General features: G+C 43.3%; 2 protein-coding genes across 11 annotated transcripts in view; one reads left to right on the forward strand and one right to left on the reverse strand.

The window, feature by feature from the left end:
* The first annotated feature begins 37 nt into the window (after nucleotides 1-37).
* AHSA2P (activator of HSP90 ATPase homolog 2) lies at nucleotides 38-9,426 on the forward strand. Its single transcript, XM_021527498.4, has 9 exons — nucleotides 38-166; nucleotides 251-441; nucleotides 4,041-4,126; nucleotides 4,738-4,852; nucleotides 6,048-6,136; nucleotides 6,338-6,460; nucleotides 7,200-7,301; nucleotides 8,060-8,111; nucleotides 8,352-9,426. The coding sequence occupies exons 1-9, from the start codon at nucleotides 87-89 to the stop codon at nucleotides 8,525-8,527; spliced, it is 1,014 nt and encodes a 337-aa protein (XP_021383173.1). The 5' UTR covers nucleotides 38-86; the 3' UTR covers nucleotides 8,528-9,426.
* The window catches only part of USP34 (ubiquitin specific peptidase 34), a 115,664-nt gene continuing 97,017 nt past the window's right edge, over nucleotides 8,966-27,612 (reverse strand). For 5 of the 10 annotated variants that reach the window (XM_085576967.1, XM_085576968.1, XM_077781982.2 and 2 more), the window contains exons 67-81: nucleotides 27,212-27,359; nucleotides 25,605-26,239; nucleotides 24,406-24,563; nucleotides 23,484-23,562; nucleotides 21,103-21,229; nucleotides 20,642-20,749; nucleotides 19,538-19,642; nucleotides 19,292-19,416; nucleotides 18,120-18,272; nucleotides 17,107-17,230; nucleotides 16,335-16,414; nucleotides 15,635-15,775; nucleotides 15,362-15,508; nucleotides 14,782-14,941; nucleotides 8,966-14,536 (exon numbers count right to left, since the gene is read on the reverse strand). In XM_085576967.1, the coding sequence (XP_085433093.1) occupies nucleotides 13,932-14,536; nucleotides 14,782-14,941; nucleotides 15,362-15,508; nucleotides 15,635-15,775; nucleotides 16,335-16,414; nucleotides 17,107-17,230; nucleotides 18,120-18,272; nucleotides 19,292-19,416; nucleotides 19,538-19,642; nucleotides 20,642-20,749; nucleotides 21,103-21,229; nucleotides 23,484-23,562; nucleotides 24,406-24,563; nucleotides 25,605-26,239; nucleotides 27,212-27,359 (2,895 nt within the window). In that variant the 3' untranslated portion in view covers nucleotides 8,966-13,931. The remainder of the gene's footprint in view (nucleotides 14,537-14,781; nucleotides 14,942-15,361; nucleotides 15,509-15,634; nucleotides 15,776-16,334; nucleotides 16,415-17,106; nucleotides 17,231-18,119; nucleotides 18,273-19,291; nucleotides 19,417-19,537; nucleotides 19,643-20,641; nucleotides 20,750-21,102; nucleotides 21,230-23,483; nucleotides 23,563-24,405; nucleotides 24,564-25,604; nucleotides 26,240-27,211; nucleotides 27,360-27,612) is intronic. The other 5 variants (XM_021527497.3, XM_021527496.3, XM_085576971.1 and 2 more) reach the window with 3 other exon arrangements.

A 27,612-nucleotide genomic window follows, 5' to 3' on the forward strand; every position in this document is an offset into this window, starting at 1 on the left:
TCCTCCGGCGGCGCGGAAGTTTCTGGCACCTTCTGGCGGTGCCGGCGGAAGCGGCGGGCGGGCAGCGGCGGGGCCGGGGCAGCGCCATGGCCAAGTGGGGCCAGGGAGACCCGCGCTGGATCGTGGAGGAGCGGGCGGACGCCACCAACGTGAACAACTGGCACTGGTGAGAGCCGGGGTGGAGCGGGATGCGGGGAAGGACGGGGGGGAATGGGCGGCCGGCGCTGACCCCAGCCCGCTCCCGGGGCAGGACGGAGCGGGACGCGACCAGCTGGTCCAAGAGGAAGCTGAAGGAGGTGCTGGAGGGGCTGGTGGTGGAGGGCGAGGCCGGGCGCTGCGAGATCGGCGACCTCAAACACGTGGAGGGCGAAGCGTCCTGCAACAGCCGCAAAGGGAAACTCATCTTCTTCTACGAGTGGAACCTGCGCCTCAGCTGGAAAGGTACGGGGGCAAGGGGGATGCGAGGGGCTCCGCAAGGATTGCCGGGCCCTGGGAGCACGTCCCGGGCCCGGCCGGGGAGATGGCATCGGCACAGGGCTCCGTGCTGCTCCCTGCTGCCGTCGGGAGCCATCCCCCTGCAGAGGAGCCTGTCCCGTCCGGGCTGGCGAAACGCGAATGTCCCGGTGAACCGCAGTGACTCGGAGTTCGGGGCTGGAGTCGATCGCGGGAGCCACGTGGGCCTGGACGGGATAAATGCGTATTCGTAAATAACCTTGAAACCCGAGCTTGGCTTTCCCCTTCACCCAGGCTTTTCCCACCGCATATTCCTTCGCCCTGCATTCCCGGTGTATCAGCACGGGGTTACTCACCTTAAGCTGTAAAAAGATGAATGCCTGCATTGTGGTGGCATTGACAGCAGAGTGCCGGGGCTGGTTTCCTTCCACTGTGCCCAAATTGCAGCTGTGTGCCCCTCCGTGCCTCTGGAGAGCAGGAAAACCTAGGAGACGTCACATTACTGTTGTTTCCAAAAACGAGCTGTAGTGTACGTAGAGGATTACGACTTACAGGAGGATAAAACTCTTTAGTGGAAAATAGAAATAATTCTTGATTATTTGGGTTATTGGGGGCTGTGCCCGTGCATTTTTTTTGTTGTGCCGTACCCGTTTACAATCCCAGCTCTTGGAGTTACCCTCCGCTGGGCTTGTCCCGTGGCAGGTTCTTCGTTTGCAGTCTGGCTTTTAGTGATGCCAAGGAATTCTTGCCGTTTATTAAATGCCTAAAACCTGACAGCAGATTGTGGCCTTGCACTGGAGTAAGAAGCAGGAGCAGCCGATGGAGTGAGCCTGCACAGGGAATTGTCCGTGGATATTGTAGTGTGACAGGCTGTGCTTCCCCAAATACAGTCCTTATTCCTCAGCCCTGGGATGTGGAGGTTGGCCTGACTGGAATATTACTGAGACCAGACGAGATCTGGAATTGAAGTCTGCACCCACAATAAGAGGGGACTTTAAACTGAGTACTGTTGTTTGTTTTAGGAAGTTTTGTGTGTACCAAGTGTGTTACAAACTGAGACCATACTTAAGAGTTGTGGTGTAAATGTTAACAGAGAGCAAGGCAAATAGCAGTTTTGTGCCGTTTAAATCAGTGTAGATAAAATAATTGTAATCAGTTTTTTGACTTTTTTAAGTTCAGCAAAAATTACCTTAAGCTTTAAACAGAGGTTAGCTCAGCTTTGTGTGGTTTATTTCAGAGTATAAATTTGGAAGCAGGCAGACAGTATTTTGTTTGTATTTTTACCGAAGTTCTCTCTAAACTATTTCTCTACAAGGTGTTTGTGCCAGTCAGTGTTTGGAGACAGCTCTGACTTGCTGCCTGCTTTGCTGTGCTGAGTGATTCGTGGCTTTGAGAGCTTAATTTTAAATTAATTGGCTACTACACAGGAAATGCTACAAAAAAAACCCAGAGGCTGATGATTTTTTTGGTGATAGCCATCATGTTGTGTGTTTTGAGGGCTCTAAATTAGAAGACTGTTCAGATTGAACTAAAAAACTGTAATTAGTTCTACAAGTCTTAAAGGATAATTAGGACTTAAAGCTTTGATTAAAAGGTGGATATACAAGGCCAAATTGTAAAAATCCTGAGATTTGCAGCTGGTTTGGAAAGTCCAGTGTAGGAAAAATATTCTGCTTAGCAATTTAGGTAAGAAAGAAACAAGAAAGTGAGGAACTGGGTGCACTTAATGATTCTAAAATTAAGCAAAATGGCCATTCTATCATTTTTTAGAGGATGTAATGAGGATTTTAATGGATCATTCCATATTGTGGTGGAAGCTTTGTGAAAACGTGTTTGTCCTTTTAAAGCAGGTGTTTCAGTGTGTTATAGTTGGATCTTTCTGAGATGTGTGCTTTACACTGGACTGGCAGGAAACCAAAAATAATTTATTTTCAGGTCTGTTACTGAATTCCAGTGCAATTCCAACACATAATTTGATTGATTGATAAAAAGGTAGTGAAGTTTTTTTTTTACATTACAGTGGTGGTGAAAATGCAGAGCAGCACTTATGTTCTTTCTGCCTGTGTCATGTGGATCCGCCAGCTCTGTTTGTTCACTGGTTGGACTTTGCTGCCCGGCACAGACACTGTCACTGTGGAACTTTAAGAGTTGTGAAAATTGCTAATAGGATTGGCTGACTGAAGTCAGTTTTGTGTTTTGCTCCCCAAAATTTCCTGCATGCCTGCACGTCCTTTCTGGGGAGCAGCCAAAAAAAAGATAGGTTTTATTGTCTGCAAAGACCATGTTGTGTGGTTTTCCTGTACTGATCCTGGTACTGGAAGAGGGCAGGGAAGAGCACACTGAGGTGGCTTTGTGGGCCCAGGAGTGTTCCAAGGATGGCATTAACCAGTTCCCAGGGCTTTACGGAGTGACAGGTTCTTCTGGGAGACTCCAGGGTCTAGTTCTGTCCCTGTGTAGCTGTGGATTAACAACTTTGTGTGCTGTGCAATCCCTCATTGCCTCAGACGCAGTGGGGAGGGATCTTTGCCCTTTGGTACCAACAGCGCTTCGCTCCCCTCCATGCGAGGAGGCACCTGGAGTCCCTCCCTTCTGTCATGAGGGCTCAGGGAAGTAATTAAAATAATGAGAGGAATGGTCTGGAGCAGGGCAATCGAGGTGGCTCTTGTGAAAGTGAGAATCCCCAGAAATTCTGCATCTGCCTTTCTGATAATTCCTCTTGTGCAGTCGTGCTCAGCCCTGGGCTGTTGGAATTGGAGAGTTTTGCTGATGAAGCACTTTGTTAGATTTTTAATGTTCTGACACTGAGCTGACAAACGTGCCTGTTTCTCTTGTTGCTTTCTGAAGAGATTTTATCAAGATCTAATGAGTTAATTTAACAAAGCACTTCTGCAAGGCAAAGGGGAAGAGTCTTCAGTGTAATATAAAAAGCCTCAGACCTTAAATTCAATCTTTCCAGTGTAAACTGAGGCACAACAGCACGGGGGCAGTTCAGTGGGGTGGGCCTTGGCCCCAAAGGATCAGAAGTAAAGCATATAATTCCTGTCCTTGCTGACTCTTTCTGCAGTGATTGTGAAGTGGTTAAAAGTAAGATCAAGTGCTCTGAATGTGCACATGAAGTTCCTGTTTTTTAAAAATGTCAATTGTATCTTTCCCCATTATACACATGTGTTTTTCCTGGTAACATGCCTGCATGTTGGGAGCTTTCACACAATTAAAGAGGGGCATGGTCAGGGAACTTCTGAATCCAGAGCAGATACATTAAGGGGAGAAGGGGATGATTTTCCCTTACCCACCCTTAGATGCGCAGGCAGTGCTGGGGACAGGCTGTAAAGGCTGTTAGAGCAGGTGACAGCTGCAGGTGACAGCAGTGCAGGGAGCAGGTGGGTCCCTGCCCATCCCTCAGTGCACCTGGGTAGGGAACACAGCTCCCAGCAGAGGCGCAGGTTGCTGTTCAGTTCCTCTAAATCAGCCTTGAGGCAACTTCCTTCAGGTAACACCTTCGTACAAATGAGTTCCAAGTGTAAAACTCTTGTTGTGGGGGAAAGAGTTTTTAATGCTGCATTTAAGAATTCGTTATGTTAATACAGGTACAGTGAAAGAGTCTGGTGAGAAACATAAGGGATCTGTTGAAATTCCTAACCTGTCAGAAGAAAATGAGGTAGATGATACAGAGGTAGGTGTGCAACACTGGTGTATGGCTGTATAGGTCCATAGTTCTTAAATAAAGTAAATCAACATCTAGGCATCATATTTTGATTTATCATGTTATTAAGTGGGGTAATTATATATGGACAGTTTATTTAATGCTTTTGTTTATTATACTTGCAATAATGCCTTACTCTGTTCTCAAATTTACCGATGAGGAATGTGCAGTTTGCTTTGCTATTTATTGATTGTGATAATTTTTTTTTAACTACAAATTGGAGGGGAACTCTGCTTGTAGTCTTAAAAAAAAAACCCAAACCAACACAGCAAACCACTCCCAGCCCTAAGACCTTAAGGGGTCTCTGTGTTGGCTGGATAATGGTGCACACTGGGCTTCCACAGATCCTTCAGCCTCTGCTGAGAAGCAACTCTTGGCTATACTTGAACTAGAGTGAGTGGAGATACTACATTTATTTATGTCTTAAGAAGACTTATTTTTAGGCTACCCCAAGGTTATGAATTTGAAATTGCACCTGTCCTCTGAGCATAGTAAACAAAGACCAAATGCTCTCCTTTGTTGCCAGATCCCAAAGGCTCATGTCTGAAGTCTCTTAAATGCTGTCATTTTTCTGTTTCTAGATAAATGTTAGCAAGAAGAAAGGGGAAGGTGATGTTCTGAAGGACCTGATGAGAACTGAAGGAACCACCAAAGTCAGAGAGGCCCTGAGGGACTACCTGAAAGCACTTAAAACAGGTAAATTGAACCAGGTGAATTAATCAACACCTTGGGAATGGTCCTGTGCAGCTGCCTCTCCTGAACAGCTTGGTCAGATTGTGACAAAGCCCTGGGTTTGTATTGGTTTGATCTTTAATTGCCACCAGCTGAGATGAGATAAGTTAGTCCTGACACTCAGGATCTCTTTTGCTCTAAAAGTGGCCATGTCCAGAAGGTTGTGCAGTGACTGTGCTGGGTCACGCAGGCCCTGCCAGGGCTCAGCTAAGCCCTACTAGGGCTGACCAATATTAGGATTTCTTTTTGTTGCCTGTTTTAAAAAACTGCCTTCCTTGCCTGAACTGCTGCCTAATTTTTGTGTCCCTTTGTTTCAAGTATTAAATTAAATTTAATTAACTCTGTTAATTATTAGTTATTTTATAGAATTTCTGAAATGCTGTTTTTCTTTCTGTCCTTCACGCTACAAATTCATTGTGCTCATCTTTGACCTTACCATTATCATTTGAGATTCTAAGGTTTTATTATCCTAAACTTACTAAGTTTATAAATTTTCATTTGTTCTTCTAAATCAAAGGTGAGCCAGATTTAAATTTTTCTTTCTTTTTTTTTGAATGGTGGTATTTTGTGAATTACACCTGTTTCCAAGAACCAGGAAAGTATGCTCAAAAAATTGATGCATTTATAGCTTGTAGTTAAATTGTTACCAGGTACATCTCTGACTGTGAACTACTTCATTAAATTATTAACTCTTTTTTTTGTTAAATGCTGTGTAATTTTCACAAGTTGGATCGACCAGTTTTGGCTTGAGAAATTACTGTGTATGATTTTTAGGGTATCCAAAGATTCTTTAACTCTGGACACTCAAAGGGCAGCAGTATCTTGACAGGGATGGCTCCCATTCATTATTGAGTTTCACCCCAGTCTTCTGCAAAATTTAGAAGAATTTCTTTGGGTATTATTACTCTTTGATCTGAACATCTGCTGTGCAGATGTTTCTGATTTGGGGTCAGGTAACTTGGAAAAGCCTTTTGAAGGCTGTTAGGTCTGCTCCTGATTCCTGATGGAAGCATAAGAGTAAACTGGGAAAACCAAAGTGAGTTTTATGTCCTGTAGTTTTACCCATTCTCCAGGGTTTTGGTGATCTTCATTGAGTGTCTGAATGTCAGGGGGTTGAACAGCTCAATTTCACACTGAAAAGTGCTTTTCTTCATTACAGAGTTCACCTTGGGAATGATCCTGCCAACAAAAGCTCCTGTTGGTCAGGAACTGGCCATGGAGCGAAAACCAAGTGGGAGCACTGTGCAGGTATGCTGGCTTCAGGTTGTCACTGAATTTAGTGACTCCTGAGTAATGATACTGCTGAGGAAATGCAGAAATACAGTGTACAGTTGCCATGTATTCACACCCTGTGTTTGAGAATGTGCAGGTGAAACCCCCTTGCCCTGCAAGCACTTCTAATGGTCAAGATCTCACACTAATTCTTGTGGAATATTTTTTGCTTTGCAGGACTCTGTTACACCACAGTCTCTGGATATGGTTGGAGTAAAAATTCCAACAGTGAGGATACATATGAGGGAAGTCTTCAACTCTCCAGCTGATGAACTTTACAGCATCTTCACAAAGAAGGAAGTAAGTGATACGTCAAGGCATTTTAACTGAATGTGGCTGTTGATGCTGCTGAAGAGTTGTGTAAATAATAAACACGTCACAGTGTCGAATACAAATTCCATTTGATGAGAGTTTATTAGGCTGCCTTTGACCTTTTTTTGCCAGTTGTTCCCTTAACAAAGTGAAGCTGCATTTTTATGGTGTTTGGGTGCAGCTTCCTTGTGCTGTCCTTAACAAAAGCTTTGCTCTTTGATGTTGGTGTTGTTGAGGAGCCTGAAGGGCTCAGTAATGGCACTGCTGCTAGCCACAGCTTAATTAGATTAATTACTGAAAGTAGTGATACTGTTGCTTATTGGGTATGAAACACAGAATCACTAATTTTGGGTTTGTGTCCTTGAAATGAGTCTGGGCTGGTACTGGAGTACTTTAAATTCCAACCCCAGCTCTTAGCAGCTCTTCCGAACCTTCCTAAAGCTGCTGCTCCATTTCCCTCATTTCCCAGTCTGGGAACAGCCACTTGTGTCTACATCTGTGGAGGTGCTGGGGGCAGGGTGAATGCTGGTCTGTATGTACCAGTGCAACTTTCTCAGCATTAACATTCTCCCTGTGGCACCTCACTGGCCCCTGCCACAGCCCCAGCAATGCTGTATAAAATCAAAAGCCTGATGAGTGATTAAAGACTTCCAGGTGTTATCGAAGTTGCAGCACCCCTCCCTGATCTCTCAGCATGGTGCATTTTGTGTTTTTCTTTTTTTGTTAGTTGGTACAGAAGTTCACCAAATGCCCAGCTGTGATTGAAGCAGAGAAAGGAGGCAAACTCCAGATGTTTGAGGGCTGTGTCAGCGGTGAATACACAGAACTGGTAAAAAGCTCCTGCTGTACTTTAAAACATGAGGGGAGGGTGTCTCCTTCTCTGAGCTAAAAAGCAGCATAAATTTGAATTTCAGCTTCTCTAGTGAGTATTTCACTTCCTCTGTTTCAAAGCCGAATAGTTGGTCTTTTGTTGTGTGCTGTTTGTGTCTCATCAAAACAGCAGGGACTGACCACACCTAAGGATCTGCATGGGGAGCAGAAAACCCAGCACAATCCTTTGTAACTGAGTGGAGGAAGAAAGGCTTTATTACCAAATCCCGATCCCTTTTTAACTGGGGAAATTATTTCTGTTCTTTTCAGGGCCAGTGTTACCCTGTCCCAGCTGACTGCTGGTGCAAATAGAAGGGAAAAAACCTGGTAATTAGAGCTCAGCTGCATTTTTGAAATGTCCTAAAAACCATTTTCATTTGCAGGAGTGCCCGACTTGTGTACTGGGCCAGGCTGGATTGTGTAACACAATCACTCGGTCACACTTTGAAATTTCAGTGTGGAAAACTGGGCTTGTCCTTGTTTCAAAGGATGCAAGAAAACCAATGAGTCCCGGTCTTTTCCCACAGCAAAAACAGAACAGTGGAATAAACTGTTTTCATGGAGCTGTATTTCAAAAACCAGACCCCTGTCTTGCTCTTGTTTACATGCATGTGTCCAATACGCCATGAGATGCTGCTCCTCTCCCTGTATTTCAGGGAGAACTGCAATGGGAATTCTCTCAGGTGCTACCAAGGAGAACCTTCTTATCTTCCACAGGTTCCAAGCCAAAGAATTGTCCTGAAGTGGCGGTGTAGGAGCTGGCCTGATGGTGAGTTTTTCCAAGGATCTGTAATATTGCAGGGCTCCTTTGCAGAGAGAAGAACCAATCCTGGCAGGGACCAGCCTTGGCTGGACATTCCCTTGGTCTCTGTCCTTCGGAGAACAGCCCAGTGCAGGGAGCTGTGAAAACAGGCTGTGCTCAGACAGGCAGAGCAGAGAGGGAATGAGCACCAACAAGTAGCATTCTTTAAAAAGCATTTCACTGAAGGATCTTGTTCTCTTCCCTCAGAACATTATGCAACTGTGGCCTTGAACTTCCAGGACCTGGCAGCTCAGTCAGAACTGGAGCTGGAATGCAAAGGGGTTCCTGTCTCCCATGAAGAGAGTACAAGACAATGTTGGAAGAAGCAATATTTTGAAGAAATACATATTTTACTGCAGCAATCAAAAGACAACATGGAATGATAACAGCACTGTAGTTTTGTTAGGGCATTACTTTTTATACTTTGTTAACATTTGGTTTTCTAAAAAAAAAAAAATAATTTATTTGTGGGAAAAATAAAGACCCACTTCTATGAGACTGTACATAGTTTAAGCACTATTTATGGGTTTTTAGGGAATGAGAGGCAAGTCAGACTGTATATCAACAGCTTTACTTGGGGACAGTGATCTCTGTTCTGCTTGCCTGGAACTTCAGAGTGATAATGATTCAGCTGCAGTGAGCCCTGCCCTCAGAGGTAGGCAAGCTACACCATCAACAGGAAGCATTTCCAGTTCTTTAATATTCAGTGTATCAAGTGGCAAAATTAAATCCCTGTAGGAGACTGAGTTCCCAGCAGAGGTGAGCTGAAAGGGATTACAAAACTGCTGATCCATTTCAAGAAATGGGGGGCGGGGGGGGGGTATTATTTACAACCTTTGTGGAATACTTGCTAGATGCTTTTCAAGTGCAGACTGTTTGCAGCTGCAGTTTTAGGGAAGATAATTAACAATGTCATTTAATGATTAGGTCTGCATGCACTGTACTCCCTTACTTGACTTCGGTGTGACATTTATTTAGGAAGAAACAAACGGTAGTAGTGCTTTCTTTCTGCAGTTCTGTAAAACCTTCCACTGAAATGATTCATAGCCCTCTGCAATGCTGTACCTCAAAGAGAACAACTGTAAAGAGAATTTTGACAGGAACAAATTGTAATTCCTAATTAAACCATCTTGAAGTGAGCAAGGATAACTTAGTTCTCAAATGCGTTATAAATAAAGTGTACAAATGAAATATGCAATCTGAAACAATTTGACCACAACAGGGCACGCTGCTTTTGGAAAATGTGCTTGGCTCAATAAAAACATGACTTTATCTCCACAAACTGATACTGCCACACTAAAGATTCTTAGAAGTCCTGTATATTTTATTTTTACAGAATGCCAACACATGGCACCCTTGCCACCCAAAAAGCTTCCATCATCCCGAGGAGACCGAGCTACTGCTCCCTGCTACAGGCCAGGTTCTCCTGAAAAGTTTGCAGTCAGTTATTAACAACCCCTCTGAACTGAGGTCTGTGGTAGTGAGAAGAACAAAGTCCCCACAGTGACAGGAGAGGCATGGAAGACTCCCTAGGTGTTGCCTGCTGTTGCTTGAAGTGTCCGGGTGCTAGATAGAACATTACTCAAGAGGTTGCTCCCTATTTTAGCATCTGTTTATGAATGCTCAAAATTTAGTTACTTTTTTCCCTCCTCAGCATTCAAGGAAGACAAGCCTGATGCTTTGAATACAAAAATGATTCAGGGTAGGGGTTGACAAAGGGCAATTAAGGTCTAAGTTCAGGCTTCAGCAGGTTTATGGGTAGATGGTTGAGGAGATACTGCAATGATTAGAGAGTAGGTGGCTCTATGCAATTAAAAGTTTATTCAAACAGTGAAACTGCAGCCCTAGTGTTCTCTGGGAATTGTGCTTTGCTCATGACTGAAATCCCTTGGTTTTCCTGTTGCCCTGCCCTCACTGGAATGGAGTAATTGCCAATCAGTAGTGTTAAAAAAGACAGGACATACTTGTGCTTCCAATGTTGAAAGTCCCTGCTCCAGCTGCCAAAACCCCTGGAAAATGAGCAGCAGCTCCATATCCCTCTAAAACTTGTGCTAAAGTTTCTCCTGGACTTCCCAATTAAGAATATTAGATGGAAATTCACTGAGAAGGGCAAAGATAAAAATAGTACAATGGGAAAAACATGGTTTGTAAGATTATGGCCAAAATCCTTTACAGATCTCAGAAGGAATTTTAAAAGCTTAATTTTGAAGGGGTTAAATGGGAGGTAGAAATATGTAATAATAAATGAGAAGTGGGATAAAACCTGAAGAAAATCAAAGCTTTTAAGAGAGTGAGGAAGCCAGTGGAAGATGAAAGGGTCTAGGGTTAAAAGGCTTTCAAAGCTGGGATAAGGGAGCATTTTTAAAGGCAGAAAAATACAAACCAGAAAACTGATTTAAAGTGAGAGAAGGGGAACAGAATGGAAGAAATAATGACTGACAGAGCATGGAAAGTGAGGGAGACAGAGGACAAACACCTGGAAACAGACTCTGGAAAAGGAAGACACCTTTGTGCAGGTATTGCTTGCTTCTGTTCAAAAAATTACTGCAAAAAATTATTGGTAAAAATTGCAGGAATACTCAAGGGGGAAATTAGGAGGTAAGGGAAGAGCAGTAAGAGTAATCATATTTCTGGTAATCCTGACATGATTAATGGTGCAGTATTTGTGCATCCTTTATGAAATCATCATCAAGTACAGTTTATAGTTGGTCTGTTCAAAAATGAACTAAAAAAACATGCCAAAGGCCAGAAGGCCACAACTCTGGTGAGACTCCCATCCTGCAGGAGCTGCTAAGCCAGCAAGGGTGTCGTGGTTTGACACGGAAAAAGAATTTTTCTGGGAGGAAGAGGTTAATTTGGATGTTGACCAATTGGAGGTGGACACGCCTCTGAGATCACTGAGGGGTTAAAAGCAGAATTCCCAGGAGAACTCTCTTTGGTTCTGGTCAGCCTGCCTGGTGGGGGAGGGGAAGGCCCATGGCCTGACTGAGGTAGGCCCAAAGGTGGAGGGAACTGGAACCCCCTGCAGATTGAAGGGTGGAGAAAATCTGGGATGTCTCTGTTGCCCCCCGCCCCAAGAGTCTTGGCAGTGGTGGCTTGTCAGCAATTTCACCACGGGGAAGGAGAAGAGCGAGCGGGGAGGGGCCGCAAGGTGCCCAGCCACTGCCGTGGGAGCCAGAGCCTGGGCAGAGAGCCAGCCAGGGAGTCGGGACTCTTAACCCTTCCTTGAGAAATTAAAGCTTTGTGAATTTTTTTTCCTCTCCTCGGTTTGAAAAGAGAGGAAGAGAGACAGCTTGGACCCTGGGATGTTAAAAGGAGAAATTTTAGATAAGAGGGGGACAAAGAGTGGCTTTTGGCTGGACTTTTTCCTTGGTAGCCACAGACTGAATCAATCTTCTCCTCCAAGAGAGACTGTATTTTAGGAGGATGCCGGTGAGCCAAGAGACCTGCTTCAGCTGGGAGAAGACAGAAGTAGAGCAAACAGAAGAAAAAGTTAGGGAGGTTTGTGGTGGTGCCCCCTGTCCTCAAAGAAGAAGATCTCTGTTCTTGGACCCTCGGCCCCAGGGGGAAAATGGGGGGGGACTGTGGTCCCAAAAAATGAAAAAAACTGAACTGTTGTTTTCTCCCCTCTTAGCAAAGGAAAAATCCTAAAAGCAGTCTGTCCATCCATGCATTGGTGGTGAGAGCACTGTGCATGGAAAGGAGAAGGGCCACCATGGCAAACTTTTTCTCCAGGCAGTGCCATGTGTGACATGGAAGCACAGGATGTGGCAGCTGTGTTTCTTGGGGGTCTGTGGCACAGGAGAGGCTCCTCTCTCCCTCGATGGACTGAGTATTGATTGTCTGGAGAGTGGAAACCTGATTGGGGTCCAGATTGCGTCTCACTGTGGTTTGTCAGAGTTGGGTGGTGGGAGGAGGAATGCTTTGCAAGGTGTTAATTTTGATCTTTATGTGTTTTTTTCTTTTTCCTTCCTTTCTTTTATAGTAGTAGCTTAATAAAGGTTTTTTTTTCCCCCCGTTATTAAGCTTAGACCTGCTTTACTCAGAAATTGCATTTTCATAAGGGTACTGGCATTGTGCCAGTGTCAAACCATAACAAAGGGGCAGCAGATCAGACACCATCCCAACTGCACAATATTAAGGCTGATTAATTAAGAAAACTACTCACCCAAAGGGGTTCCAACAGCTGCTGCAGATCCAGTTTTGATCAATAGGCCACTGTTTTTCTTGACAAAAAAATTCTGATTGTAGAACTTTTGACTAGAAGCTGTTGATGAGTTCACTGGAGTAACAACCTGGGGTAAGCTAATCAGAAAAAGTAATAAAATTATTCCTAAAGAGAACAAAACCATAGTTATTTAATGTCTGAATAATGAGGATACCAACTTAAGCACATACCAGTGTCAGCAGTGTCTGCAAATGCAGGATAAAAATACTAAATAAACAGGAATATAAATTTGTAAAGTTTAAAGATTAATTACAGAACATTGAAACCAGTAAATTCAAAGGGAGCAAGAGCATCACAGACTCAAGAAGAAGCAAGTGATGCAAAACTGCAGTGAAGGGTAAATGGAAAGAAAGAATTTTGAAGAAAAAAGACCAAGGTAGATGAAGACAATAGAAAAACAAATGCGCTGAGCAGCTGGAAAATGAAGCTGAAAATGGAGTTTAATCAGATATTAGAACCAGTAGCATTGACAGTCCAAAAGGTCACATAGAGGTAACCGGTATTACTCAGAAATAACAGGGGGAAGTATAATGGGAGGGATGATAAAAGTAATTCCAGGGCTGCAGAAGCTGTCAAAAAGTGAGGGGGTACAGCCAGATCGAACAGAAGGAAAAAAGAAAGGAAGTCTGTAAATGGTGCAGGAGAAAAAGTGTGTAAGAGGGAAATAAGGGAAATGAAATGCCAAGTTTCCCTGGCTTTTGACAGCACTTCACATTCAAAACAACAAGCACCAGTCCCTCTCCACTGTGTGGCTGAACACTCGTGCAAACTGAACAAGCACCAAAATCTACATCAAATCTGAACCTCTGACCATTATTTCTCTCTGCTGCTGTTTCAATTTTGAAGTTCTTTGCTGAGAAATCCAAAGACTGAAGCAACATATTATAAACAAATGAAAAGTCATCACAATCAGTTTAATGAAGTGCACAGAATAGCAATTGATCATGTCAATAAAAATAAAACAATTAATTTTACATCAAGTGTGCTTTATTTCCTCCACAGGTATTCTGTTAAATAAAGCACCATATATATACTGCCAGGCCACAGCTAAAGAGGATTCTTTACAGAATCAAATTTCTTGTGGTTGTTTAGTATACAAGTAAACTTAATTTTGATAATAAGAACCACAGCGATCTGAGGCAATCTGCCTCGATTATAAGGTACAAAACTGGCACAGAGGACACCATATTATACACAGTAAAAATGCCATAAGTTTAAATTACATCATACAGGGCCAGGAGGCCCTGTCTCCCAGACAGCCATATTAAATGAAAGCCACTACAGTGAACTCTTAATTACATAAAACATAGCCATTATCTGATTGCCCTTTAAGAAAGTGTACGGTAGATGCAAAATAAAATAAAATTAAAAAAAATAATTTTGAGTTCTGCCTGACCAAGAATTAAGCATATAAATCTATCTTGCCATTCAAGCAGAGAGCACTGGACAAACTGAAGCACAAAACAGAAATAAGCAAAACTTATACAAACAGCATTTTTGGGGGAAGAAGGATTAAAAAAAAAAAAAAAGACTTAAAAGCAGACATGCTCCATCTAATGTCAAGAAGCAGCTTGGTTTCCTTTCGCGGATATCCGTGTGACCACATGAATCGTAGACTCAATGGTCCTGCACAGGATGTCTAAAATGTCATGGTGCTGCATGTGACTAAAAAGTCCTCTGGAATGGCCACAACTGATTGATAAATTAGTCTCAGGGTCCTGGGATGGTAAGGCTTGGCCATCGCAGCTCCGCAAGTCTGCGAGGTCAGATAAAACCGCGGAAATCGATGTGGAAGGAAACTCCGAGTCCTCCTCGGCTCCCATGGAATCCTTGGAAGCCTGCAGGTCTTTGAACTCTTTGCATTCTTCAAATTTCCCGTTCCCCAGCTGCTCCTCGGCATGCTGCACGCGTGCAGCCAACGCAACATCTTCGGAAAACGAAGAGGGCACTTCCATCCTGTACTCCTTGACAGAACTGTTCTCTGGAGAGGGCGGGTCCTGCTCCGTTCCTGGGTCGATGATGGAGGAGTCCCTGGTCTCATTGTCCGAGGTGCTGGTGGGGGTCAGCGCCTCGTGGGGCTCGGCTTTGATGTCGCCGATGTCCACGCCATGCTCCTCATCGCTGCTCACCCGCCGCCGCTTCACCGGAGTGGCTCCTTCGTCATCTGTGGGGACAGGGCAGCTGCTCAGGCACTGCTCACATCCTCACCCATCTCCACACTCAACACAGCACTTCAATAAACACTCATTTCCTTGCAGAGAATTAGTGCAATTCACAAACTTTAGCTCCACGATAAAATGAGATATTTGTGTACTACTGGGATTTGGAGACAAGGAATGTCCCACCCTGGAGGGACAAAATAACGTATTACATTAATTTGATAAAAGGTTCATTAATGCAACACCAAACCTTTAGTTTTTCTTTCTTTGGCTTCTTGCTCTTGTAGTGAGTTCCTCTGTTGCTGACAAGCTCTACATTTGTTTAAAAGCTCTTGTAAAGTTGGAATCAGGGCAGAGTTGAGCTGTTTGGGAGTGTGCACCGAAAGCAGCAAGGCAAGTGCTCGGAGGTCCTGGAAATAGAGAAACAAACTAAAGGCTTATTTCAAACTGTTGTTTGATGAATCTTGCACACAGAGACTGTGCAATGAGGAGATGCTGTTCATGTTCTGAGCAGCCCAAAGATCCCATTCTATAGCTGCTCACACCACTGAGACTCCCCACTCACTATCTACTGACCTGGACACAGATCTGTCCTGGAGGTGACAGTGCCATGCTGAGACAAAACCATGCTGGGTTACAGCACTCCTACCATTAATGCTCCTGCACTTGTTAACACTTTGCTCCCCACAGGTTAATACTCCCAACTTCCCATGGCCCCCGCAAGGAGCTCAGGTGAGGAGGTGAGGCAAGGAGTACCTAACACGTGGCACAGGGCACTGAGGAATTTCTGTAGGAAATGAGTTGCCTCATGTTCATTAGAAAAGACTCACCCCATTTAATGTAGAGCTTGCTTTGGAAATTTCAAATCTCTGGTTGCTCAAGTCAGATTCTAGGCTTTGATACTGATTTATTAGGTTTGTAATTAGAGTGTTGATTAAGTTGGCACAGTTTGCTTCAGAAAATACCTGTCCTTGCACCTGTGGAAACAAATTCTTTTTTTAAAAGCCACAAAAAATTGGAACTGTGAAAGCAGAATAGGAAAAGGAAGCAGCATCAGTGCCTGCATTCCTTAGAGTAAAAATTATGGCTAAAAGACCACATACCTTGAGGAGAAAATGAGTCAGAAAGGTGTAGACAATGTTGTTGTTAAGAAAGGTCCTTTCATCCATCAGAATACATTTGATATATTCTGCAAAAACTGGATCTTCACAGAGGAGCTTCACACAGTTCTTGGACATCGGAGACTGGCAAGGAGAGAGAAGATGGCAGAGTCAGCACTGGAACTGCAGGCCAGGCCCACTGAGAAATAGCTCGGGTCTATCAGATGCCAGTAAATGGTACAAATCAATTACTGACAATTCTTATTTCCCATTTTCCTGTGATGCAGCTCCTTCCCAAGAAAGACCAGTTTATCCCCACCAGTGTGGATGGGAAGGGACAAAGTCTCCTGATCTGTGAGGCAACCACAGGGTCCTCTATAATCATACCCAGACTTTGACATTTCATTCTTCCTTCATCATCCCAGTGTTTGTGCTACATAAAAAGCTGGCATTTCAGAGGCAGGATGAGGTGCTCTCTGGACACCCACCACTGTTACTGGGGGGAGTTGCTGTGTTAAGCTTTTGCAGGATGTACAGGGAGCAATCAGAATCTTCCAGATTTTTATATTTGATTTAGCAGGGCTTCTCAGCAGTAACACAGAGTATTTTATTAAACACCACCCACCAGCTACAGTTGTGGGTTCTTTCTTCCATATTCAGTGTGTTTTGCCTGTGTTTCCATTCTGTTGGTTCTGACTCTTACCTGAGTCTGGCAAAGCTCAGTCCAGAGTTTGGGGAAGAGCGCAAGGTGAAGTGGCAAACCTTCATAAGCAACCAGGACACCTGCAGTGGCATGAGGGAAGAAGTCAGTTTGGGAGAACTTTGTGGGAGACAAGCAAATTCCTCAGAAAAGCAGTGCCACAGCACCCTGTAATTTTATAGGATCACATTCCAAGCATTTTCTATGATCAGAAAGCTGCAGTGTCCATAAGGTTTTTCCAATCTGTTTAATAAATACATTGGAGAAGTGAGACAAACAACAGCAGATGGGTGATTCAGGGGATAAAAGGACATTCTCTCATTGCTCTTTAGATGGCATTATTGGTGTGACACTGAGGTCCATGCATACTGAGGAACTCACCCTCAAGATTGTGTGGGAACACAAAATATTGTCAATTAATTGCCATTGCTGAGATGCTGAGTATTCAGGATCTGATTCAAAGCCATTTAAACTGCCAATCACCCAGAGATAGCCTTAATAAGTCCTGTATTAAACTCTAAATGTACAATAAGACTGAATTCTCAGTGGTTACCTTAGCTCTTCTCCAGACAGCCTGAAACATTTCAGTCATGTGGGTAAAGCTGCACTTTCTTATACACAGATTAACAGCTTTGTGGATAAAAATAACACCCAAAACACAACAAGTTTCACAAGCTCTGCTATTCCTTAAAAACTCTGAATCTAAAACTCAGTGCAGAAGGACTCAAGCTATCACAGGAAAAAAATCCTTTGGCTGTTTCACCTTGATACTTACTCATTTTCACTAAAGTTTCAGTAAACTTTTCACAGTTGATTGCAACTCGACACAGGAGGTGGATGAACTGGTGGTAGGAGAAGAAATAGTCCAGCAGCATCCGGTCATAAACATCGTCTTTGCCCTGAAGATTTAAGAGAGCCTCATTTGACCAAAAGCCACAGCTCCCAGACTGCCCTGAGCATCTCCCTGCCTATCACTTGCTCTGCATGTTTCATCCTGGACTACAGGAGAACACTGGGAGTCTCCAGGTGCCTCCGCACCCAGCCCTTCACAAGCACCAGGGTGTGATAGGAGGAGGGATGGCAAATGCAATTCCCTGCCAGGAAAATCACTTCTTGGAGGGTTCTGAGCCAACACCCAGAGGGTGCAAAGCTGTGCAAACACCATGGCTTGACGAGGACAAGAAAAGAACGCAGTAACTTTGTATCACATACAGATAAATATATACACACTACAGCTTTTTAAATCATAGCTTGTCAGTTGTCATCTGTAGAAATCAGAATTTTCTCAAGACTGAGCTTCAGAGCAGAATTTTAATGAATGTCCCAAACCCAGTGATACACATATGTCAATACTGTAATATTTCGGACATATATAAACTTAAAATGGCATCAGCCAGAGGAATGGCCACAGAGAGCCAAGAGGAAATCTCTACAGCTCAAGCAAAAAATGCAACCTTATACAAAGCAAGTGAATGAAAAACAAGCATGCAAACCCACAGGGCAATGTGACTGTGGATGTGGGTCTAGAGGTTTAAAAATATTCTCCTTCCTAATGTATTAGGAATTCACTATAAAAGGGTGAAATACTGTCATGTAACATGACAAGTTTTTAAGTCCAGGTATTTACATAATGTAGTGTCACTTCTGGATGCACCATGGGGAAACCCACTAGAGGCAGTTTCTGGCTCTCTACCATCTTTTCAAACACTTGGATTATGCAGTCAATTTGATGGTGCACAAATAGACACAGCATCATTCTGAAAGCTTTAAAAAAGAAGGGTTACTTACCCTACAGTAACCGTGCTTCTTCGAAATGTGTTGCCCACACAGATTCCCATCTACGTGCACATAGGCCCCATGTGCAGGAGATTGGATTCTTTCTGAATAGCTGTGTCCACTGGGGCTGTGCCTGCAACCAGTGTGTCCTTGCGACCACTGTACCTGAGGGCACAAGGGGTATGGCGGCTTCAACCACCACTCAATTCCTTCACCCGTAAGAATCCCCTAGGACAGGACTCGGAATTAGCACAGCAAGAGGAGCACAGAATCTGTGTGGACAAAGCATCTTGAAGAACCGCAGTTACCGGACAGCAAGTAACCAGTTCTCCTGCTTCAAATGATTGTCCATACATATTCCTTTTCGGGTGGGATTCACCTGACCTGACTTTAGCTATCTAAAATCTAGTCACTGGTGTTCACTGCACTGTGTGGAGAGGGAGCCTCATCCACACTTGGGTGCCTGGGACAGGAAGGAGGGGAGCTCTTTGTCTCCTTCCCAGGGTAGTTATTTATGGCCAGGAGCCCCAGGAAGAGCTGGATGCTGACCTTTTAGATAGGCAAAGTAATGTGAGCTGAATCCCACCGTTGCTGCAGCTGTAACAACGGGATGTGGCAAGTCACTATGGAGTAGCCCCACCAAAGCTGGCATCCCATCAGGAAGCCCACAGAAGGGAAAATGGGAAGTGAAAAGACTTAGAGCCCTTTATGACAAATCAGGCACTGGATTTTACCCAAACAAGTAGCAGATTATGCCTCAGCCCCAGCTGAATGGACTCTAATGGAACCTGAAGGATCTCCTTGGCTGTCTGGAAATAAATCTTAAAATAGTGTGAAAACCCATCTAGATAATCCCTGGGTGGTGCCTCAATTTCCTTTATAAACGCCACAGACAGAGTGGGAAATTACCAGACTGTGTGCTATGGGTTTTTTTTCCTACCACAAGGCCCAAACCCTTATGGTGTCTGCAGTATGAAGCTGTGTATCCCCAAGGGCAGGGAAATGGTGCTTCTGAAGTGCACATCTAGAATGGAGTATATGAGGACAACACATCTTGAAGAAGAATTATGCTTTGCTTACAAAGAAAAGGTAAATGCATTGAGCTACTGGATTCTGCCAATACTTTTATAAAAATGGGAAAACAACAGAGAAATAATTCTTCATAGGACCATTTGTTTACATACCTTGCTGGCTTCCACCATGGTGGGCAAGAGGCACATGTTGAGTTCGGGACGTGGAGGACGAATATTGCTTTTCCCCCCTATTAATTTCAAATTTTCACGACATGGAAAATAAGGTCCAAGAGACACTGTAGTGTAAGTTTGGATAAAATAGGGATATATTAAAAAGGTCAATATTTGACAGCAAGGAACACGATAGAGTAATAATAGTGTAAGAGAACTTCAAAAGACAATCACTGAAATACCTACTTGGGATATTACTGTGGTGGTATGTACAATGATTGTGCTGTAGAAATGGAACCAGAGTATGTAGGAAATCATGAGGACTTAAAAGTACAAGCTCCTTGAGGACATCTACAAACAAAAAGTTGTTTTTGCTATTATAAATTGTTATTTCTTAACAGCAAACAGTTTAACTTAAGGCTCATATATTTGCAAACTCTCGTATCTCTTTTGCTACAGCTCCGCCATGAGCAACACCTGAGTGACACCCCTGACTCCGTCCCAACTCCCTTCACCTCTGCCCCTGGGAGAGACCCTGATCAGTGCTGCAACCAACCACCAGGGAGGGGCCAGCTTGGAGAAAAAGAACCTCTGCCAAATTATCCTCTTTGCTTCTTCTTTAATAGAGCAGGTTTGACGCCTGGAAAATGGCAACCAGCAGCAGTCAGGAGGAGAACAAGAAAATACTCAAAATAGGGGGAAATGCATACAAATCACACACAAAAAGGGTTCTTGGACACAATGTTAGGCCTTTACCAGCAATCCATTAAATAATATTAAAAGTTGACTAAACTAGAAAAAACCTGGACCTTTCTGAAATAGTTCTGCTAATGCAAGAGGGACATTTGTATGTATTATCTGTGTCTACACTTTAAAAAGCAAATACATTCCACTCTACAAGCTATTTATGCTTTAGCTCCACTACTGCAGTTCACAGTACTGAATCATAAAAATGAACAGGAAAAGTTATTCTGTTTCTCAGAATAACTTGGTCTCCACGCTTCTTTCTGAGGGGAGCTTTAGTTCATGTTTGAATTTTAATGTCAGATTTAAACTCAATGGCACCTAACTAAGGAGCTACTCCTCAGTCATGTCCCTTATCAGGTGGCAAATCAGTCTCACAAAGTGACTTGTGATTTTCTGTGCCCCCAGTCTGCATGCCTTAACTGACCACAGGAATATTCAATGCAAGCTGACAAACCCAGAGCTCTCTAGAGTAAGAACAGCAGTACTGACAATACCACACCAACAACCCCAACTTCCCATTTCTAGCAGAGCACTTGTGTAAGTGGCATTTCCATCTCACAGCAGGGGCCTGTGCAGGACAGGTCCTGCTTGGCCAAGACTTACCAATGCAGGCGTTTCTAAGCTCTGGAGGACTGTAGGAATTGAGCAGAGTTAAGAGCTTATGGGCAAATTCAATCCGCTCCTGCCATTGAATGAGAGCTTGCTTCACATCTGCAATGCGAACATCCCAGGAGGCTGCTTAGCTCATGTCTCAAAAGCTCATTAAAAAAAGCACAAAATTTTACTGCTGAGGAGTGTCTTTTTCCTCTATCATGGTCTTAATCCATCTAGGAATTTGTTAAATCTCACTGGTCTACTGCTGCTAAATTTATGAAATCTAGTTTTGTATTAAGTCAATAAGAAATTTAATAAGTAACAACTTAATATCCATTAACAGACACATATTCTACTGTACAGCAAATCTTAAAAAACAGCTAGTAAGCAAGAAAAAAACACTAGGGTTTGGGTGAAGAAAATTAATTTAGAAACAAGAGGCATAATCCTTTAAAGAGTTATAATCAAACCTTTTCTTTGCAGATATGGACGTGTGGATTTCAGAACCGAAAGGAAAATGGACAGAAGCTCTACCAGGTCTCCAGTCACATGGCAAGCTGTGGCCTCATGGTACATCATGTGCAAAGTGTTAAAGGACTGGGAAGAAGGAAAAAAAAATGCCAAAACATTATGTTGCCAACTAAGGTACTTGTCAGTATTCCTCTTTTTATCCTGCAGATAGATGTACATTTATTTTATGCTCAAACAAGGTATTCTACACTCAAAAAATATAAGGTGCTGGATACAATCACACAGTTCTTATAATTTGTTTTCCAGGTAAAAGGTTTGTATTACCAGCTCAAAATAATTACCAAGTTTTCACACCTTTATCTACAACCCAGTGAACAAAGTGTCACCTGAGACACAGTATTTTTATATCCCTGTAATCCCAAACTTCCAGCAGACAAAGTGATACAAGAGGTGCACAAAGACACACAGATATGTGAATTTTGGGAAAAAAAGGTAGGATTAAGATGGATGCCAGTCATTTTTCAAAATGCTGCTGAAGGATATATGGTTGTACATCAGATTAATTACCTCTCCTTTTATACCTTGTGGCCATCTGTGATTTATGGACATATTGGGAAGGAAAAGCAACTCATTTCCGAGCTGCAATAATTCTAGCATGGGATGTAAGAGAAGCTATTTAATCAGCTGGGGTATTTGAAAGATAAAGGAACAGTAGCCTCAGTCCCTAGAATGCAAACTCTTGCCAGGCCCTTTTTATATTACAGTGAAGACAAAAGACACATGGCCACCTTTAACTGGAAAACTTTCCTGGATGTGACAACTCCTTAATGCAATTTTTTGTCACCAGGCAAAACACTTTCAGCCAACAAGTGACAATATAAGGCCTGCTAACCTCAAGCTGGAAAGCAGCATTAATTTAATTCAATTTCTAGCAATGCTTTACACAGGATGAGTTCATTTCATATTACACGCTCTTCACAAATTTAATTATCCATTGTTAGTATGGATGAGAGCCAACTAAGCTAGACCAAATTCTTTTTATATATATCTATTTATATATATCTATTTCATGTATGGATTACCTTATAGCCTGACCTTTTACAACCAGTTTACTGGATGGAGATATTTTCATAACAAACAGGAACAGATATGCTGGAGTAATTAACTACAATTAATGACTCTATAGGCTTGTGTTTATAACAAGCTCCTGAAAACTCAATTTTCAAATAGCACTGTGCTGTTTCTGTAATTCCAGCTCTTTCTATCACACTTCTTCCCAGAACATGCAAATCAGTGACATAAAACGAGTTAAAAGAATTTTTTATATAAACCATATAAAAACGGGATTGGAATCAACCTGAAAGTATCATCCAGTCCAGCCACGTGGCTAAAGGCAGACTAAGTATCTTTGACAGATGTTTGCTCCCAGTCCTTCTGACAACTTCCAGTTGTGCTGGCTGCCTCCTCCTGCAGCAACGTATTCCAAAATCCCATTTCCTGCACAGCCACAATTACCTCTGAGCCACTTGTTTTACACAATGGATTTTCCCAGTTTAATATCTTTCCTGAATACACCATTCTACAGATGCCAAGAATGAACTGAATCTTGCTTTTATGCTTTCTCCAGCATGTCCAAATTTTTATTCTTGTTCTCAAAGGGATCCTGCCCCATGGAACACTGCCAGTACTTTTAATAAACACAGGTTCTCATCCATCACCTCAATCATAAGAGTGCTGAATAGAATCCAAGATGTTCCACCCATCAGGACATGTGGATCTGTAGAGTGAAAGTGCTGGGAGTAGAGGCCTGACATTCCAACTGCATTAATTTCAGAGGTGCATTATTTAATTTTTTTCCATTCAATTTTGAAATTCTGGTCTGGTCTCATAGATCAAATCCCCATTTACAACAATTAGATGTTCTTCAGAAATGCATTTTAGGTTTAGTTCCATCAGAGAGAAATCGAATTTGTGTTTCAGACCACTCCTTGCAAACACAGGCACAACAGGTAGGAAAGAAAAGGAGAATTGTCTCAGGAGGGCCTCAAAGGAGGGTCAGAAATATTAACCACAACTGGAGCTGAGTACCCTTTAAGTTATTTCTGGTTTTTAACCTGTTGTCTTGACACTTTTTAACTACTCACAACTGTGTGACTGCACTCAGCCATTCATTCTCAACTACCTGTAATAAAGGGAATGACACCAAAAAGGCATAAATTTATTCTTCTCAGCATAATCTGTAGGTGGCTTTTTCCCTCTGTCCTGCGAAGAAGACAAACAATTTCCTGATCTTTTTAGTACTAAAAAGAAATCTTATTAAAGCTGACAGGGGAAGTCGCAGGGTGAGATGTTTGCTATAATTAAATAACAAAGTAATTACCTCAGTCATCAGAATCAATCCTCTATTGAACACAACAAGAAGTCTGTCTTCATCAGATTCTAATAATATTCTGAAGGCACTACAAAAAAAAATCCAAACATTGAGAACACTGAAAATTGCATCCCAAGCTTAAAATTGTTATGCTGTTATTTTGGAAAATAATCACAAAAGAACAAAGAAACCCCAAAATAACATAATTCTTCTCGTCATTACCCCCTCTCCTCCCCTTTTTAATTTAAAAATGCCTCTGCCATCAACCTCCTTTTGTTACAGAAAATAATTTATATGTAACCTTTACAGAAATATTTCCCTTACAACAATGTGGAAAATTATGTACTTTTAAAGAGAGAAATTTAAGCTACATTTAAATAGATTCAGTCAAGCATATGTTTGGTCTTTGAAATGTCTGGAAACATTTTTATCAGAATATTTTATGCTTAGAGCAGAACAGAAAGCTAAGTATTATGCTAATGAAAGTATTATGAAAGGTAAGTGTTATGCTAATGAATGGTTTCTTTCAACATAAAGATGACTTGTGACAACATAGCTGTGCTCTGTGACAGGTCAGTGCCAGGTGAGTGCATACAGCCCCTCCAGGTAACACAGCCTGTCCTTTCCACAAGGCTTTCAGTGCACCAACAGCTCCATTTAAAACCCCAACCTTGACCTACATGCACAGGCAATTTATAGCTCTGCTGAGAATGCCCAAGCAGCACTTTCAGCTGTACTTCCTACCACCAGAAATGAAACACTCTTTGAAGACACAATACAGTAAAACTATCCCACAGGCACAATTTCTACATCTCATTTCTGCTCCAAAGTAACAACTGCCAAGAGGAGCAGCAGAAACTCCAGCTCTTCTTGTGGTGGGAGGCTGAGGACAGAATTCCAGCTGAGCTGCTGGATGAGCACAGGGCTGTACCTTATGAGAGTCGTCCAACAAGAGCGTCCGTCCAAGCAGCGCAGGTAACAGCTTATGGTGGTTTTCTTAAATTGCTTTATGTCCTCTATCTCTTCTTCTCTCATGTCTGACCTCTGAGCTACAAACAGCTGCATGAGGTTAAACAGCTCTTCTACTGCCTAAAACACACAGAAATATTTGGTTACAGTCACCTCTCTCACTATGGTATGGTTCAGACTTTCTTTCAAAGTAATACATTTAATGAGATGTCTTGTTGCTTCCTACGAGCACAGCTCACTGCTGCACTTTTGTGTACATAATGTACATGTGTCACTTATATATGTGCAAATCAATCTGAAATCCCCATCCCTGGGACCAAACATTTGAAAAGCTGCTTGTGCCAAACCCTGCTGCAGTCCCGCATGCCTGGCAAACACTAAACACAGTGGAGTAACTCAGGTCCCTTACAAGACAAAGAGAGATTTCTGAGGGGAGATGCCACCGAGGAGAGCAATGGGACTGTTCAATGTAAAATTTCCCTGTGAGCTGCTCTAGGCAGAACCTAAATATGGAAGATTCCCTGCATCCTCCTCCTCTTCACAGTGATTATATTCTTTATGTCCCTGCACACCACAAAGGATCCCAAAGCTATATTAACTGTAATCATTCAAACCCAGGCCTGTTGTCCCTTCCAGCCTCTGTACACCTGTTGTTTGACCATCACACACAGCCTACTCTACCCAACACCTGCTCTCTGCTGGGTGTCACTGTGTGGTAATGACAGCACAACTCCCAGGTCTGCGAAAGGTACCTGGGTGCTCCCAAGGGGAACCAGGCTGTCCTCCCCTGGAATGCTACAGGCTAAATCTTGGCCCTATTCCAGAAGCTGAAAGCAAAGAAATTGGGAATTGCCATCTCCTTCCTAGGGACCACCATCAAAGCTTATTCCTTGCTTCTTATGGCTAGGCTGAAGTACTGTACAGTGGAAACACCAGTGCCCACTCCCAGAAAACAACAACTGCTCTTCAGCTGCTACACAGCAAGGAAAAGCCAAACCTATCCTCCCCTAAAGTCCAGCAAATGGATCGAAAGATGCAAATTACTTCCACCAGGAAACCCACATGCAATATTTTCACCACTGAGCGTGTTAAGTTACAAGAGACACTGGGCGAGAGGGACACCGAACGATGGACTGGCACATGGCGGTGTCGGTCACTTACTCCTGGGTACTGACTGGCATGAGGGGTGAGGTTCTTGAAGGCCCACTGGATGTTCTGGTGAGAAGCCAGCTGCCTGGTGAAGGCAGGGGACTGCTCGCAGCACAGGCGCAGGATGCCGTAGTAGGCAGGCAGCATCCCACGGTTGAAGAGCACCACATCCTGGTCATCGTGGTCCGCGAGGATGTAATTGAAGGCAATGTTCTTGGTCACCACGGGGTTCTGCACAATAAGGCGCACGTTCTCGGGACAGTCCACGCACACGTTGTACCAGAAGGACAGCAGGGCCTGCTTGTTGTGGTTGGTGGCAATGGCCGGCTCCGAGAGCTTTGGCTGGAAGAGGTTCCACAAGTCCATGAAGTAAGTGGAGAACATGAGCTTCTCAGTTTTGGAGATCAAGCAGTATGTCATGAAACTGAAGTAGGGCACCAGTTTGGTGGTGCCGTGCACAGCAGCGTCCACGTAGAGCTTGGCTCGTGAGAGCAGGCCAAGGAGCACATTGTAGACCTGGTGCAGAACTACTGTGGTGTCGGGGCTGAGGGGCAGGTCCCGTGTGGGGATGTGCAAAGAGCGGGTCGATCGGAACATCTGACGGAAGGAATTGCTTGGAATAAGCGATACCAAGAGATAGGCTGCAGCTTCAAATAAAAACAGATTTGTTACACCTTTGACAGTGACATACCTGCTTAATAGCCATGTAAACAGCAATTAAACTGCACCACGTGTTCCACTTACAGACTTCAAAGAATTTTATAGCATCTGCTATTACTGTGTTCACACAAGACAAAAAATCCAAGTGGATAAGAGTAGCACAAAGCACATTAAAAGTGGTGCTGGGATGTGCTACCTACATCTCTGTCTGCCGCCTGGTTCTCCCTGTGCTAACACAATGCATCCCACCACAGAATGTGATGCCAGATCCCATCACACAATGCATCCCACAGGTTTTCCATGACTGAAGTTGTCCATTGCTCAATCAAGAGGTCATTACCTCCTCAGAGATGTTTACAACTGAAGCCTGTTGCATAGCTGTACCTCCAGTTTTCCCATCTCCCTCAGCCACAGAAATGTGTTAAAGGTCAGTGGCCTGTACTGTGGAGCCTCCTTTGTAAAAAAAAATGGACACAGGGAAGGCTGAAAATGTTCTCTGGCAATGTGACAGTGTGATTCCCAGCAGAACAAAGCAGAGAGCCAGGATACCCTGGAATATGGGAGAAAGCACAGGAGGCTTCTCCTTGATCCACAAGTTCAAAGGACTAGCTGGAGATTCCTGTGGAAGAACAACATGTACTCCTCCCACCTATTGTACAGCCACATGATGGACACAATGGACAGCCTCTGCAATTACCTCTTTTCCCTCTTTAGGCTTTCCTGGACCTTGCAGATTAACCACTTAAAATAAAGAACCTAGCAATGTATCATTCAAGGTACCAAAGGAAAACAGTTTTTTCATCAAAACTGGTAACAACTCTGCATAAGGCATCACAGTTATCCCAAGATTTTAAAACCCAGCAATTCTAGAACAATTGGAAAAGGAAGAAAAGGCAAACACAGGCGCATGCAACTCACTGCATCAGGTGACAAAATTTCTCCAATTAAAATCCACTTACAAGTTCTCACTCGAGGGTAGTTGTGTGCCAGGAGGAAACGTTCAACCCAGTTTTCCATGTTCTGCAGGACCCAGCTGTGAGCGAGTTTGTTCCGAGGGGTTTGCACAGCCAGCCAGTCCAGGCATTGCGAGGGGTTGTACTCAATGACCTGAAGGAGAGGGGAAAAATCAAAAGGAATACATTGATATTCCTACTACGCACTGATTGTATTAGAAAGCCCTAAAATCACTTTCAACATTTCTTTTAAAAATCATTTAGGGCTATCAAAGCACCTGCAAGACTGAGCTGCTCTGCACACACAGGAAAAACTTATTAAATTTCACTGGTTTGTGCTTCTGAACCTTGTTCACAGTTTTGAAAGTTCAGTCCAAGCTCAGGAAATTACTCTGCCTATTCCTTCT

The sequence above is a fragment of the Lonchura striata genome, chromosome 3 (assembly GCF_050655825.1).
Source record: "Lonchura striata isolate lonStrDom1 chromosome 3, ASM5065582v1, whole genome shotgun sequence".
Classification (NCBI taxonomy): Eukaryota; Metazoa; Chordata; class Aves; order Passeriformes; family Estrildidae; genus Lonchura; species Lonchura striata.